This window comes from Mytilus galloprovincialis, chromosome 7 (genome assembly GCF_965363235.1).
Source record: "Mytilus galloprovincialis chromosome 7, xbMytGall1.hap1.1, whole genome shotgun sequence".
Classification (NCBI taxonomy): domain Eukaryota; kingdom Metazoa; phylum Mollusca; class Bivalvia; order Mytilida; family Mytilidae; genus Mytilus; species Mytilus galloprovincialis.
This window is the reverse complement of record NC_134844.1, coordinates 40,082,804-40,098,375: the sequence shown is the minus strand read 5'-3', so window position 1 is coordinate 40,098,375 and position 15,572 is coordinate 40,082,804. Positions and strand designations below refer to the sequence as shown.

The 15,572-nt window shown below is 31.3% G+C and overlaps 1 protein-coding gene across 3 annotated transcripts in view; it reads right to left on the bottom strand.

The window, feature by feature from the left end:
* Positions 1-9,813, bottom strand: part of LOC143082980 (xanthine dehydrogenase-like) — a 32,217-nt gene extending 22,404 nt beyond the window's left edge. Inside the window, exons 1-14 of one of the 3 annotated variants that reach the window (XM_076259040.1) lie at positions 9,695-9,813; positions 8,052-8,191; positions 7,263-7,432; positions 6,490-6,632; positions 6,045-6,084; positions 5,768-5,807; positions 4,855-4,937; positions 4,168-4,363; positions 3,737-3,819; positions 3,365-3,511; positions 2,256-2,358; positions 1,797-1,939; positions 802-912; positions 252-318 (exon numbers count right to left, since the gene is read on the bottom strand). In XM_076259040.1, coding sequence (XP_076115155.1) covers positions 252-318; positions 802-912; positions 1,797-1,939; positions 2,256-2,358; positions 3,365-3,511; positions 3,737-3,819; positions 4,168-4,363; positions 4,855-4,937; positions 5,768-5,807; positions 6,045-6,084; positions 6,490-6,632; positions 7,263-7,432; positions 8,052-8,191; positions 9,695-9,756 — 1,528 coding nt within the window. In that variant the 5' untranslated portion in view covers positions 9,757-9,813. Of the gene's footprint in view, positions 1-251; positions 319-801; positions 913-1,796; positions 1,940-2,255; positions 2,359-3,364; positions 3,512-3,736; positions 3,820-4,167; positions 4,364-4,854; positions 4,938-5,688; positions 5,729-5,767; positions 5,808-6,004; positions 6,085-6,489; positions 6,633-7,262; positions 7,433-8,051; positions 8,192-9,694 lie in introns of all 3 variants that reach the window. The other 2 variants (XM_076259039.1, XM_076259038.1) reach the window with 2 other exon arrangements.
* Between the last annotated feature and the right edge of the window lie 5,759 nt (positions 9,814-15,572).

Here is a 15,572-nt window from a genome sequence, read left to right as displayed (position 1 = left end):
CTCCATTTTGAGACCGTACCTTGACCTATAATGGTTTAATTTTAAAAATTGTGACTTGGCACATTGGCACTTATACCAGATCTTCCTATATCTATTACAACTTTGGCCATAGTTAATACCAAAGGTTTCTGTCCTAATTTTTTGAAAATATAATTTAAAGTGATCTAATAAAAGACGACTTCTGTGTCCATAGGTTTTCTTAGTTGATTACAGGATAAAAAGGTTTAGAAACAAAATAAAGTGTAACATACCTTGGATAACTTTCACATCACTAAGTTCCTTTCCAAGTAAATAATTCTCTGTCTGTACAGCATGTACCTGTTTAAAGTGGTAAATTGATGCTTTGTGTATTTAACAGAAAAACTTCCTAGATACAATATTTCATAATTAAAATTAAACAGAATCATATTTGTGTTGTCTTATATAGAACATAAACAGCAGAAATATCTTAATTATCAATCAGAAAAAGATACATTTTACTCTATTTTACACATTAGCCTTGGTCAAGGTCAAAGCTATATATTGGTCTCCTCTTACTCTTCCAATGATTTAAGACACTGTGCTCAATTACTGATGTTATATCTTTTTAACAAATAATTAATTAATATTGAGAAAGGAAATGGGGAATATGTCAAAGTGACAACAACCCGACCATAGAGCAGACAACATCCGAAGGCCACCAATGGGTCTTCAATTGTATTAGTGTGTGATTGAATTTGTCCACGACTATCATTGGAATTATTAAATGTAAATAAATATGACATCACTAACACAATGTAAAAGACTTAGTAATCTACTTACAAAATCCTTTGCAATTCCTGAGAAAACAATACATGGTTTTTCTTTCACAACAAACTTGTTACTTTTGTCAATTTTCATTCTTATTCCAGCATTTACAAATGAATGTGAATTCTGAAAGTTAAAAAAATATTATAAACATAAACATATGGAAATCCAATTTTTAACAAATAATCCAAACGTCAAAATATATGCAAAATAATGCCATTTATATATATGTTCAAACCATGGATTACAGAGAAAAGAAGATAAACTACACTTCTCTACAACATACATATATGCTAATTATTTTATTTGGTTGTAAATTATTTTGGATGAAATAAGAATATCAAAATTAACTTAGGTCTTAGCTTTAGATATTTTTCCAAAGGTATAGAAAGTAGAAGATGTTGTATGAAGATTTTCATTTAAGAGACAGGATAAGCAAATAGTGTGACCTGTAACATAACCAACTATTAACTTAACCTACTCATTGCTTGAACAAGCGAATTTGGGCATTGTTTTTTAAATGTTATTATGGACCACTGATACTATTCAAATGTCTCCTCAGTTTCCAAGTGCTGAAAATGGTTAAATAGACCAGTTTTTAAATTCTAAAGACCTTTATGAAATATTTGTCACTTAGCTCTCCCCTTGGTGACAATAATGTACATCCTCATAATGTAATGTACTGGTATTTATAACTCACCTCTGCTCTCTGTGCCACTTTGCACATCCTCATAATGTAATGTACTGGTATTTATAACTCACCTCTGCTCTCTGTGCCACTTTGTACATCCTCATAATGTAATGGACTGGTATTTATAACTCACCTCTGCTCTCTGTGCCACTTTGTACATCCTCATAATGTAATGGACTGGTATTTATAACTCACCTCTGCTCTCTGTGCCACTTTGTACATCCTCATAATGTAATGGACTGGTATTTATAACTCACCTCTGCTCTCTGTGCCACTTTGTACATCCTCATAATGTAATGGACTGGTATTTATAACTCACCTCTGCTCTCTGTGCCACTTTGTACATTCTTATAATGTAGTCATCACTCATTGATTGTAACAACATGGCTACTATAACTTTGTTGGTCATATCTGTCTTCAGAAACTGTCCTATAGGTATTTGGGTAGATCCTGTTTTGTCAGCTATAATTAAATGTTTATTGCATTTTTACTAGTTACTTTCAAATTTTAAACTATATACAGTTATGTTAAAATGTTTTATTACATTGGTTGCAATGAATTACTTTGAATTCCCAGTTAAATAAAAACCGATAATTTCACATGAGAAACAAACGTTGTTATTTCACTCTCTGACGTCATACAACAAAAAGACTGAGCAATTGATTTCTATTAAGATTTGAAACTTTTCATTTTTAATGGAGATATTCTGCGCTCAATTTAACTGCTGTATCAATGGAATTCTATGCAAATAATAAATAAATTATAAAAGTAAACTCACCAATCATAAGTCCTACATCAGCAGCTTCTAGAGAAACATATATATCTGACTGGAATTCTGGATGTAGATGTTTTAACATTAGATTACCTGCCCAGCATCCAAGCTGTAAAATATAATTGAAAAGGTAAAACATTCTATCATCATAACTATCTTGGTTTAACTCAAACTAGTGCTACTGGGGCTATCTTAAACTTGCAATGAGATAGGAGTTGTTAACTCTGTGTTGATTGCCTCACTGTGACTTCGAGATGAAGAACAGTCATAAAAGAGCTCTTCCTTTGCTTTTTATGTTTTTTGCTGTGCACATAATGATTTTGTGTCATGAATGGGTACCCCATATCCTTTCTTTTCTTTATAGTTCTGTAATTTATGCAAGGACAATCTTTCACTAATAGGTCATTACAGGTTTTTTTCATATTGGTCCTGCTATCATTTTTTGAACTGGAACAAAGCTAATCACCTAGTGAGGGGTGACATGGCTCTCTAATTGACTTTTCATAGTAGTCTGATATCAAGCCTTTTTTTTAATAATGCATGCACATTAGCACTCCAAAAAACAAGGTATTGACAATAAAATGGTTGATAATAAATAAGAATAATGATCTTTCTCAAGGATTATATTCAGTTGAATATTAACTTTTTCCAAACTTCAATCCTAATTCTTATAATTAAGATGTCAACTTTCACATATATAGTTAACCATGTGTCATCACAACTGAGTTTAATAATTTATAAGGTGAAGGCATATAAAGAATATTTAAAGCTTCTTATGTCTTGGAAATAAACAAAATAAGTTCAAAATCAGGAACATCTCTTATCCAACTTGATTTTTTTTGGTGTTTTAACGCCACTTTGAAGCACGGCATTTAAGTTATTTCGTGGCCGCCAATTTTTATTGGTGGAGGAAGCTGGAGTACCCGTAGAAAACCACCAACCTTCGATAGGAAAGCTGACAATCCTAGTCGATTAAGATTGGAGTTGTGTGCACCCGCAGAAGCAGGGTTCGAACTCACAACCTGAGTTTTGACTGGCTAGTGATTACAGTAGTAACTACTTAGACCACTAGGCCAGAATGGCATCTAAATGGTTAATGTATCTGTAGTACTCACACTGCGTATAGATGTAGTAGCAACTCTTTGTAGCATATTTCTAATCTGTGTAAAATATCCAAATGATGGCTCCAATTTGGTTCTTGTAAAGATATCAATCAGCTGAGTGATGGACAGACCAGCTCCTAGGACAACTGTTGGGTCAAACTATAATAGAATTTAGTTGAGCTTGTATCATAAGGGATTGAGTGCTATTATGGCAAAAAGGTTCTCATGAAATTTAACTACACATGATTTATTCAATGCGTATTAAATCTTATTAAAGAAAATCGATTTTACTTAAACAATTTCAGTACATTACAATATCTCTATTCAATAGCTATTAGGAGACCTATGTAAACAAGTACCTTCAAAATTAAATATAAAACTTACATCAATACCATATAATTCCTTAATTCCTCTCAGGTCCATTAGTATGTCAAAGTTTGCAAGGTCAAGGTCACTCTTATATACACCTATAATATATGAAAGTACAGTATCAGTCCCTCTAGAAACTATAGACTTCCAAGACATGGCACTAACATTATCTAATTAGATAGTTTGACAGGGGTTTAAAAAATTATTCAAACTAAATTTACTAAATTATTCTTGAAAGGTATGCAGACATGACTTGATTGTTCATCATAGGTCTCTATTTGATTTTTTTTTTAAATATGGGACTATAGTGAAAAGACTACACAATACATGCATTTCAGCAATGTATACAAGATTAGTACATCATATGCATGATATGTTTTAATTATTACATACAACTCTTTTTACAAAATAATTCAGTTCCAATGATAAATATACATGATACATACCTGAGCCAGTATTGCCAAATACAAATCTTATTTTCTTTCCTGGATTATCTGAGATGGCCTTGAAAAGTTCATCTAAGGTCGCTGGTCTATTCCACACAGCATCGGCACCAATCACCTGTAGTTTTTGTCCCATCTCAGGGTGACATTTACCATGGCAACGCTGTCCTGTTTTACTACAAAACATTTTCCCTAATTCCTACAATATATCAACGTTAAAACTATATAAATCTAGTTTTGTGAACAGACTCAACTACATTAATATTCTATTAATTGAGACAATTTTGTTATCAAGTTTACATTTTTTCTTCTTCATATAAATCAGTTTAAGGTGGAACCAAACAACTTGACTATAACTAAATTGGCTCTTTTGATTTTCATAAAAATTATTACAAAATATTTACTTTGATCCTTTGACAAAAATATTAACATTTCAAAATACTTGAAACACTTATTTTATTGAAAAAATTTGTAGGATAAAAAGCAGTTTGAAAAAAATATTTTAATCAAAGGGAAGCTAAATGTTTCCTTAACCACTGAACAGAGTTATCTCCCTGTTAAGTTATTTACCACCGTAAGTCTCCATATGTACAACGAGAAATACGTCAAAATGAAATAAACAAAATTGAAAAAATTGAACAGCAAACATACATACTCATTACATATTATAACATATTATAAAGAGACTACCTCAATATCTGTTGCTGTGGTTTTATTCTTTTGTGATGAGTCGACTGCAAATGACTTCATTGCATCTAATATTGGCCTGTATCCTTTAAACATATAATTTTCATTCTAAATGAGGAAAACAATATTAGAAGTTTTAAGACTGTATTCAAAATCTATGTATTGTGAATTTCATAAAGATATATTAATTATAAAATTGAGAAGGGAAATGGGGAATGTGCCAAAGAGACAACAACCGGACTATAGAGCAGACAACAGCAGAAGGTCAACAACAGGTCTTCAATGCAACGAGAAATTCTCGCACCTGGAATTGAAAGCTGTCTTTTGAAAATTTTACAAATTGAAAGCAAGTGATTTTCATATTTTGAATGAAATATATATGCTAGAAATGTGATGGTCACATGTGTTTATTTTCATCTTTCATTTTTTTTAAACAATTCTGTATTGAAAGTAAAAATATCTGTTATTTATAATATTTGAATCTGTAGGTAAATCTTTGAAATTATCTCCCCTTTGTTTTATGTATAAACTACATGACTTCAATTGATCATTTTGATTAATAGAATCGACAAAGATTAGTGCCTCTTTGTACAATACACTTATTCCTTTGATAAGTTTTCCAACACTTTTTTTTATGTAAGTGCTAAATTCTAGTGTTTGTTTTAGCTTAAATTTACCATCTTTCTCAGTGTATAGGCATGACAGATTTTATATTGGCAAAAAAGACCACAATTTGATTAAAAACCAGTTGATTTTTTTCATATTAGATAGGATACAAGTTCAACTTCATCACCCAATATTTTCATATGAATAAAAGCACAATGAATTACTACAAACCTGTACATCTACATATAACATCATCAAAAGCATCCTCTACCTCCTTCATAGATACTGATCCTTTGTTACCACTACCTACCTGTACATCTACATATAACATCATCAAAAGCATCCTCTACCTCCTTCATAGATACTGATCCTTTGTCACCACAACCTACCTGTACATCTACATATAACATCATCAAAAGCATCCTCTACCTCCTTCATAGATACTTATCCTTTGTCACCACTACCTACCTGTACATCTACATATAACATCATCAAAAGCATCCTCTACCTCCTTCATAGATACTGATCCTTTGTCACCACTACCTACCTGTACATCTACATATAACATCATCATAAGCATCCTCTACCTCCTTCATAGATACTGATCCTTTGTTGAAATCTAGTAAACTGAAAAGGAAACATAAAATAAATTTGAGGACTCAGAGTTTGAAACATAGATCGAAAGTGAGGAACTTATGCTGATTTTTTGTTTAGACATATAATTCAATATTGGAATGGCTTTGGACTATTTCAGTATCACATAGTCTTTTATCATGTGACCAATTTCAAGACATATTTGACATCTCTTGCCAGTCAGAACTAATACATGTAGAGAATATTGACTTATCATTATTAAAAACCATCAAATCAAAATACAGTCTTTACTACTTGAAAAAAAATGAAAAAAACATCATAAGTGATAGATTTATCAATTGTGCATGGTATGTTTTTTGTGATGTTGAGTTTTTGTCTGATTCAATTGACATAATCATTAAAAATGAGCATTTATCAAAACAACTTTTAAGTACTTACGCATGCATATTCATGACCTGAGCAGGACTACAATATCCACATTGAGAACCATTGTATTTTGCCAGTCGTTTTGGTATGACATCATTAACACCTTCTATAGTAGTAATTTCCAACCCATCACACATAAACAATGGACAAAGGCACTGAGAATGAAAGGAATATATAAATGCATGCATTGATCACATCCCATACTATCTACAATTTATCACTGTCTTTAAAATGCACTCTTCTTAAAATTCATATTCAAATTCTGCTATGACAAGTTCCCACTTTGGTTCATATATATATTGACTTCAAGTTTAAAAAATACAAAATATTATCATATGCATTAAATGTATGTAAAGCTTTCATCAGCCAATCTTCCATACTGTATATCAATTTTTATCTCAATGGATCACATTCAATTGATACAGAAAAGGATTGTCATGAAATAGTAAAGTTCATCACACCATAAGTTTTGGTTCAACTTTATCACTTTCTAAAGTACCAAAACCTGTTCCAAATGTGGAATTCATTAATAGTTTCAACAAAAAATATTTTTACTTAAACATGTGCCAATATCATAAACAAATATACATGCATACTGATATTTTCATATACCTTGTATAACCAACCATGTGAGACCCTTAGGGGTGTTAAAGATCGCAAAGTTGTAGTATACCTTGAAGTTCAGTCAATTTGTGATTCACTATTCATAGAGATAGATATTGCAAACACTATGATTTTTGTTCAGTCCAAACATATAAATAGAGTCCATTATACGTATTACTTACAGAATTAACTGGATAACTTTTCATGGTATCTGATATGGGTTCATATAACTTGGCCTCCACCATACAAATACCACACCCTCCTTCACGGCACATGACCTTTGTACCAACAGAAATCCTCTCTTTCCTTAGATATGAGTTCAGTGAAGTCCATGGTGGGTATTCATTTCCAACTGGGAATAAAAGTATATTAGAATCAAAGTACTGTCATTCTGCTTACTTTTATGTAAGTGCTTAATTCAAACTTCCACAAAAGTTAATAAGTTTTTTTTTAGTTCATACTGCACAACGCCTCAACAAACTTTTCTTAAAAACACAATTAGGAAAAAAAAGAAAAAAAACCTGAATCAATTTTATTTTAAATTAGCTTATGAAGTTTTTAAGTTTGTTTTGGAAAAAAAATAATATATTAATAACAATATCAAGAAATCATCCCATGACAAACCATAAGGTAAATTTTTTTGGGGAAAATAATAAAATAGATGTGCATGTAAGAGATGTGGTATGAGTGCCAATGAGACAACTCTCCATCCAAGTTACAATTTGTAAAAGAAAACCATTATAGGTCAAAGTATGGTATTCTAATTGGAGCTAAATTTATTTAGCATTTAACTAGAACAGTTCTGCGTTCGTTACACCTGAGATTTTGAAGAAAACATCTAATGCATGAAGTCTGACACACAATGAATTACAAAATGTACCAATATAAACACTAAAGTACAAAATGTAAAAGGATTTGTTTAGGTTATCAAAGTCTTTATATTGAAGACAATTTCTAAATTAAAGTTTTACCTGTATATTTCTGTCCATTGATAGTGACTGTGATTTTAGAGTTGACATCAGATTTCACACGGAATTTAATAAAATGTCCGCAACATTCACAGTTGGCTGCAAACACTCCATTGTCAACTTTCTCTTTTTTGAACAAATGTCTAAAATAACAAAAAATGTTGATATGGATAAATATTTAGTGTCAAATGTACAAAAGTATAATGTTCAAGAAATAATGTTACCCCAACCGAGTTTGGTGTCTGTTCTAGGTCAGGCTTTCTGGACTAGCAGTGCGTTCTTCATTGTCATTTTTGGTTGGTTGATAATATTTTATAACTCGAGCTTTGTGGAGATAAGCGTAAACACAACATGAACATACAGATATAACATTTGTTTAACTTTTTTTTCCTAAGGAGTCAAGAGTTGATTAAGGGTTGTAATGGAAGTACCTTCATGATGAATAATGGTCAAAAATCTTGCTGATTGACAGTAAAGGTAACTGCATGACAATAAAGTGAACACTTTCTATCAGATCAGAAGAACAAAAACTTGACTGATTTTGACGAATCTCTTTACCATTTACCTAAAAAAATGGTAACAATAATTATCTGACAACTCTGAGGAATCAAGTTAAAGATATTTTGTTGGTTTGAACTCAGACTGCATGTACCCCTACAATCCCATTAGAAAACACAGAATTATTATCAATGCCTTGATCGACAGGCATAATTTCCTTTTAGTTTAATTTAAATCTTATTTGCTTTTACACATGTTAAAATTATGCAAAAGGAATCAGAGACACAAGTTAATCAAACTTATAAATAAATGCCTGTCCTTGTACATTTGTATAATGTATTAAGATGGTTCTTACTTACCAAATCCTTGATTTTATCGTCGGGTCACATGATGCACCAAAAATTACTGTTAACATCATAAGGCAAGCATTTTTACCGTTATTCATCATGAAGACTTGGAGGGTAGTAATGCCCTTTACTAGACTTCAAAACAGTCATTTTCCTCTACCTTTAGTGTCAAAATATAGGCTAATTGTGATTCGTCAATTGGTCTAAAATAATTATTGTTACTGTGATTTTTAGAAAAAAATTCACATAATTCGTTAAAATCAATTGCTTTTTATATCGTCTATAAGAAAGTGTACATTTCATTGTCATGCATAAAAATTTATCGTTAATGTCATTTTTGCACTTTATTTTACTGTTATGTGACGGGATTGCTTCCCTTAGATAACTTAGTAGATACTTAGTCAGCCGTAAGCGGTTGAGCTAAGGAAGTACTTCTTTAGCTCAGTAGGTTAACGTGCTGACTTGTAACACAGAGGTATTGGGCTCGATCGAGTCCTGGTGTAGACACGCAATTTTGCATGAAGAATCATGCTCTCCGGTTACAGTTATTCGTCCTGAACATGCTGTACAAAGTACGTACCCCCATTACCACCCCCAGACAGGATGCTGGAATATGACAGTTGTTATCAATTCTTTTGTGTTAAAAGTGTTTGATTTTGGCATTTCATAACTTAGACCTGGGACTATTATACTAACAGACTAACAGTATACTAGACTAACTAGTCCCAGCTAAGTGGACTTTCTGTTTTCCGAGTTCGGTATTTTTGTGATTTGACTTTTTTGTCATTAATATCTCCTTACCTAGAATTGCAGACAGGACATACAATACAATTGTCCAGCTTGGATGACTGTTTTTTATCCATCCTTCGACTTTGTGTTCAAAGCACGAGTTTGTAAATAAATGGATGACACATATTATGACCTTTGATCAGCTGACAGATAATATTTTTATATGGTGCACAAATCTTGTCATAATTCAATGCTGTACGTGACTTTAGTCAATTTCTATCTTTAATTTTTCCAGATGCCAATTAATATTGTCTGGGAATCTGTTTGCTTGTGATTGATATATATTTAGAAGCCATATTCTTGATAATTCCTCTATGTTGAAAATTTGGCGGGAAATAATTCTCTCTAGACTTTTCATAAATTAACATCAGCACCTTATTAATTTCAAAAACATTTTTAAAAAAGATATGAAAAAAGAAGAAAAAAAATCAAATACAAGAGAAGTGAATGGATCTCTATGAAATTTTACCAGAAGGTTCAAGGATGGTTGGTAATGATTTTGGGAGGCAATTAATTGTCTCAATTTAGTAATTAGGGGCAAAAACGAGTATTTTTCAAGTTTCCATACATCAATGTGTTAATTAGAGTTTATGAAACTCTCTGAAATTGTACATTTTCCCTGAAAATAAAATATTCTTCAAATTTTCTTAGATTTCTTTCCACAAAATTTTTCCATTTTTCAATTGATTATTGAGGGCCCTCATGGGGTTTTTGATTATGTGATTACTTGGCCGTTTTTTTAATGATTATTTGATTATTAAGCCAAATATTTCATGATTATTTGATTACCTAGGACTGTATTTTTAGTTTATGATTATTTGATTACTAAAGATAAGCAAATATTTAATGATTATGTGATTATATTGGCAAAAAAATGGTGATTATGTGATTACTAGGACCCCCCCCCCCCATGAGGGGCCTCATTATTTCGGATTTATATATATATGGGTCATTTTCAAAAAAATGTCCAATTTTCAGGACACCCATGCTAAAATTTGTATTTCTAATGGAAATTTCAGTTGTAATGATTTAAATGAAAGCTTTTATCAAATTTTAATGGGGATGCTTTACTGTTTTTATCCAATTTTTAAGGGGGATGTTTTACTGTTTTTATCAAATTTTAAAGGGGGATGTTTTACTGCATTTTATCCAATTTTAAAGGGGGATGTTTTACTGTTTTTATCCAATTTTAAAGAGTGTTTTTACCCAAATTTTAATGAGAATGTTTTTACTGTTTTTATCAAATTTTAAAGGGGGATGTTTTTACTCAAATTTTAAAGGGAATATTTTTACTGTTTTTATCAAAGGAAGAGGCAGATGTTTGACTGCCGGCATTTGTCTTCGTGAACTAGTACATTAAAGTCCAGATAACCCACAGGCCAGCTGGCTAGTACAAGCAGACAGGTACTTGTGTACCATTTGGCATTTTTTAAACTTTTGGCAATTTTGACTTTAGGACTTTTTTTACTGTGTTTATCCAATTTTAAAGGGGGATATTTTATTTGTTTTTATCAAATTTTAAATGGGGATGTTTTACTGTTTTTTATCCAATTTTAAAGGAGGATGTTTAACTGTATTTATCCAATTTTAAAGAGGGATGTTTTTACCCAAATTTTAATGGGAATGTTTTTACTGTTTTTATCAATTTTAAAGGGGGATGTTTTGACGGTTTTACCCCAAATTTTAATGGGAATGTTTTAAATGTTTTTATCAAATTTAAAGGGGGATATTTTATTTGTTTTTATCAAATTTTAAAGGGGGATGTTTTACTGTTTTTATCCAATTTTAAATGGGTATGTTTTATTGTTTTTATCCAATTTTAAAGAGGTATGTGTATCTTTTTACCCAAATTTTAATGGGAATGTTTTTACTGTTTTTATTAAATTTTAAAGGGGAATGTTTTTACTCAAATTTTAATGGGAATATTTTTACTGTTTTTATCAATTTTAAAGGGGGATTTTTTACTGGTTTTACCAAAATTTTAATGGGAATGTTTTTACTGAGTTTATCCAATTTTAAAGGGGGATGTTTTTACTGTTTTTATCAAATATTAAATGGGGATGTTTTACTGTTTTTTATCCAATTTTAAAGGGGATGTTTAACTGTATTTATCCAATTTTAAAGGGGGGTGTTTTTACCCAAATTTTAATGGGAATGTTTTTACTGTTTTTATCAAATTTTAAAGGGGGATGTTTTTACCCAAATTTTAATGGGAATATTTTTACTGTTTTTATCAAATTTTAAAGGGGGATGTTTAACTGTTTTTATCCAATTTTAAAGAGGGATGATTTACTGTTTTTATCCAAATTTGGAGGGGGATGTTTAACTGTTTTTATCTAATTTTATTCTGGTGGCAGTTTTTACTGTTTTTATCAAATTTTATTCTGGTGGCAGTTTTTACCTTTTTATCAAATTTTAACCTTGGGGAAGTTTTACTGTTATAATCAAATTTTATTGTGGAGGCAGTTTTTTACTGTTTTTATCAAATTTTTAATGTTTTATCAAATTTTACCCTGGGGGATGTTTTACTGTTTTTATCAAATTTTAACCTGAGGGAAGTTTTACTGTTTTAATCAAATTATAACCTTGGTAAATTTTTTACTGTTTTTATCAAATTTATCCTACCTTTTAATCTTTTTTAAAACTTGGCTGTTTTATAATTATGCCAAAGTAAAATCAGAAACTTCAAAACTGGTACTCCGAAAGGAAGAGGCAGATGTTTGACTGCGGGCATTTGTCTTGGTGAACTAGTACCTTAAAGTCCAGATAACCCACAGGCCAGCTGGCTAGTACAAGCAGACAGGTACTTGTGTACCATTTGGCATTTTTTAAACTTTTGGCAATTTTGACTTTAGGACTTTGATCTTTTTCTATTTTTTTATTATTATTTTTTTTTTAATATTATTCATTCGAATACACATTTGGGTTGAATAATGGTTATCCAATGATAATTTTTATTTGTAAAATTTACATCACACATTTTGGCTTGTTGTAACTTTGGCTGTTAATTTAGATTTTCAAAAAATGCTGGGATAACTATTTAATTTTGAAAAAATAAAAACTATATCTTCAAAATTGGCTAAATATAAACAAAAAATTTCATGTTTCATGTCAAAAAGTTTTGATCTTTTCAGAGTTGAAATATTTATCCTTCCATGCCCAGTACTTCATGCTTAAAATCTTTTCATCAACTAACAAACTGAACATAGGGTAATCCTAACTCATGATAGAGTAAACATTTTGGGGAATCCCAACTCATGATAGAGTAAACATTTGGGAGAATCCTAACTCATGATAGAGTAAACATTTTGGGGAATCCTAACTCATGATAGAGTAAACATTTTGGGGAATCCTAACTCATGATAGAGTAAAAATTTTGTAGATGGTTTTGATTAGTATGGATTAGAGAGAAATGGAGGGAGGAAGAATTGAAAGAGTAAGGGTCAACATTGAGTGTTTTTCAAGATGTTTGATTTATAGGGAGAGAATGAGGGTGCGGGTCAACATTGAGTGTTTGTAAATATGTATGTTCTAAAGGGAAAAATAGGAAGAATTGAGGGGTGAAGGTATACATGGACTGTTTTTAAGATGTTTGATCTGTATGGAGAAAAGGGAAAAATTGAGAGAATGAGTGAAAAACATTGAAAGTAGTATTTAAAGAAGCAAGTTATGAGAGCGAGTGAAAGAGTGAGAGAATGTTTAATTTCTTTGTAAGGGCTTGATGAACCGGTCTAATGGAAGTGCAGTTTTCTCTTTTCGTTCGAGTAGTTTCTATGTTTTCTTCAGAAATTTGATAACATTTTAATTTCCAAAATTAATGCTGTCTAAAAATTTACAAGTTAACAGCCTTTTTTGTTACTGATTATGTGCTGCTTTTATATAAACAGTGTAGCACTCCTCAGTTGCTAGATAGAGTTGTAGCTTTTCATCAATTTGAACAGCATCCTCGACAACAGGGACATATGGAATTTCAGTGATATTCTAGTTCACACTTACTTAATGAAAGTTTCTTTAATTCTGAGAAATTTTGCTTTCTACTCTTTTTAAATGCATCTTTATATATCTTTCTTAGTCTTTATTTTTTTTCCCGTCTTTACTGTCAAGTTTATCATCATATGGCAAGTATGGGTGTATATCAGTCTTAATTTTTTTGGCATATGTTTATTATGGTTCTCATGGTTTTCATCAATTGTTTTGTTATAAATTAGACCCTAACTGTTAGTTTTCTAAATTGAATTGTTTCATATTTATCATGTCTGGGCCTTTATAGACAACAATACAGTATGGGTTTTTCTCATTGTTGACGGCTGCACAGTTGCCTATATTTGCTAGCATCCACTTTGTTTAAACTTTGTTGAATAGTTGTCTCATTGGCATGGTAAAGTTGAACTTTCAAATATAAATTAGATCAAGGTCAGGAAAATTAACTTTGGTCTTGTGACCATTTGTGACGAGAACAATGGAGATCCAAGCAGACATGACAAAGATTTTAACATACACATTTGAATGATAACCCTATCACAGCCAACATTTGTTTGAAGCATGCTCAGGACTTGCAGCATGATCTATTGAAATTTGCAGATATTCAATAAAATAGTTTCATGCAAACTTTTGCGAAGGAATATAAATGAATACAACATGTAATAAATTGCATGTGTCCAAAGCGCTTATCTTGGCCTTCCTTCATCAGGTCTGTTTACAGCAAAATATTTGAAAGCCAAGGAATTATGAGAACCTAAACAGTTGAAGACCTATATACTGTGGATTCATTAATATTCATTGGATACCAATTTTCATGGATTTCGAAAATTGATACCCATGAAAATAAATAAAACAAGAGTGCACATGCCTTCCTTTTGTGGTCATAAACCTTATGTTAAAATTTCATAGATTTCTGTTTACTTATACTAAAGTGATTGTGCGAAAACCAAGAAAAATGCTTATTTGGGCCCTTTTTGTCCCCTAATTCCTAAACTGTTGAGACCAAAACTCCCAAAATCAATCCCAACCTTCTTTTTATGGTCATAAACCTTGTGTTTAAATTTCATAGATTTCTATTAACTTAATTATACTAAAGTTATAGTGCGAAAACCAAATGTCTTTGGATGACGACGCCAACGTTATACCAATATACGACCAAAAAATTATCGATTTTTGCGGTCTTATAAAAACTTACTGTTGACCACTAAACCATGAAAATGAGGTCAAGGTCAAATGACACCTGCCATCTAGACATGTACATCTTACAATCATTCCATAAACCAAATATAGTAGATCTATTGCATACAGTATAAGAAAAACAGACTAAAACATAAAAACTTTAGTATTAACCGCTGAACCATGAAAATGAGGTCAATGTCAAATGACACCTGCCAGCTGGACATGTTTACCTTACAGTCCTTCCATACACCAAATATACAAGACCTATTGCTTATAGTATCTGAGAATTTAACATTACAAAAAATCTTAACTTTCTTTTCAAGAAGTCAATGAACCATGAAAATAAGGTCAAGGACATTGGACATGTGACTGACGGAAACTTGGTAACATGAGGCATCCATAAACAAAGTATGAAGCATCCAGGTCTTCCAGCTTCTAAAATATAAAGCTTTTAAGAAGTTAGCTAACGCAGCTGTAATAGTCGCCACTGGATCACTGTCCCTTTGTCAAGCCTACTGTGCAGGCTTGACAATAAATGAATTCACAGTAACCAAAAAGGACCTAAACAAATGGCAAAATCCATATAAGGTCAACTTTGCTTTAGGAAGTTAAAACCCTTGTTTCTAACGATTTTCGAAATCTATTAACAGACAATTTTTAAAAGGTTTGTTTTTAAAATCATGTGAGTACAAAGTACTGACTACTGAGATGGTGATACCCTGAGGGACTG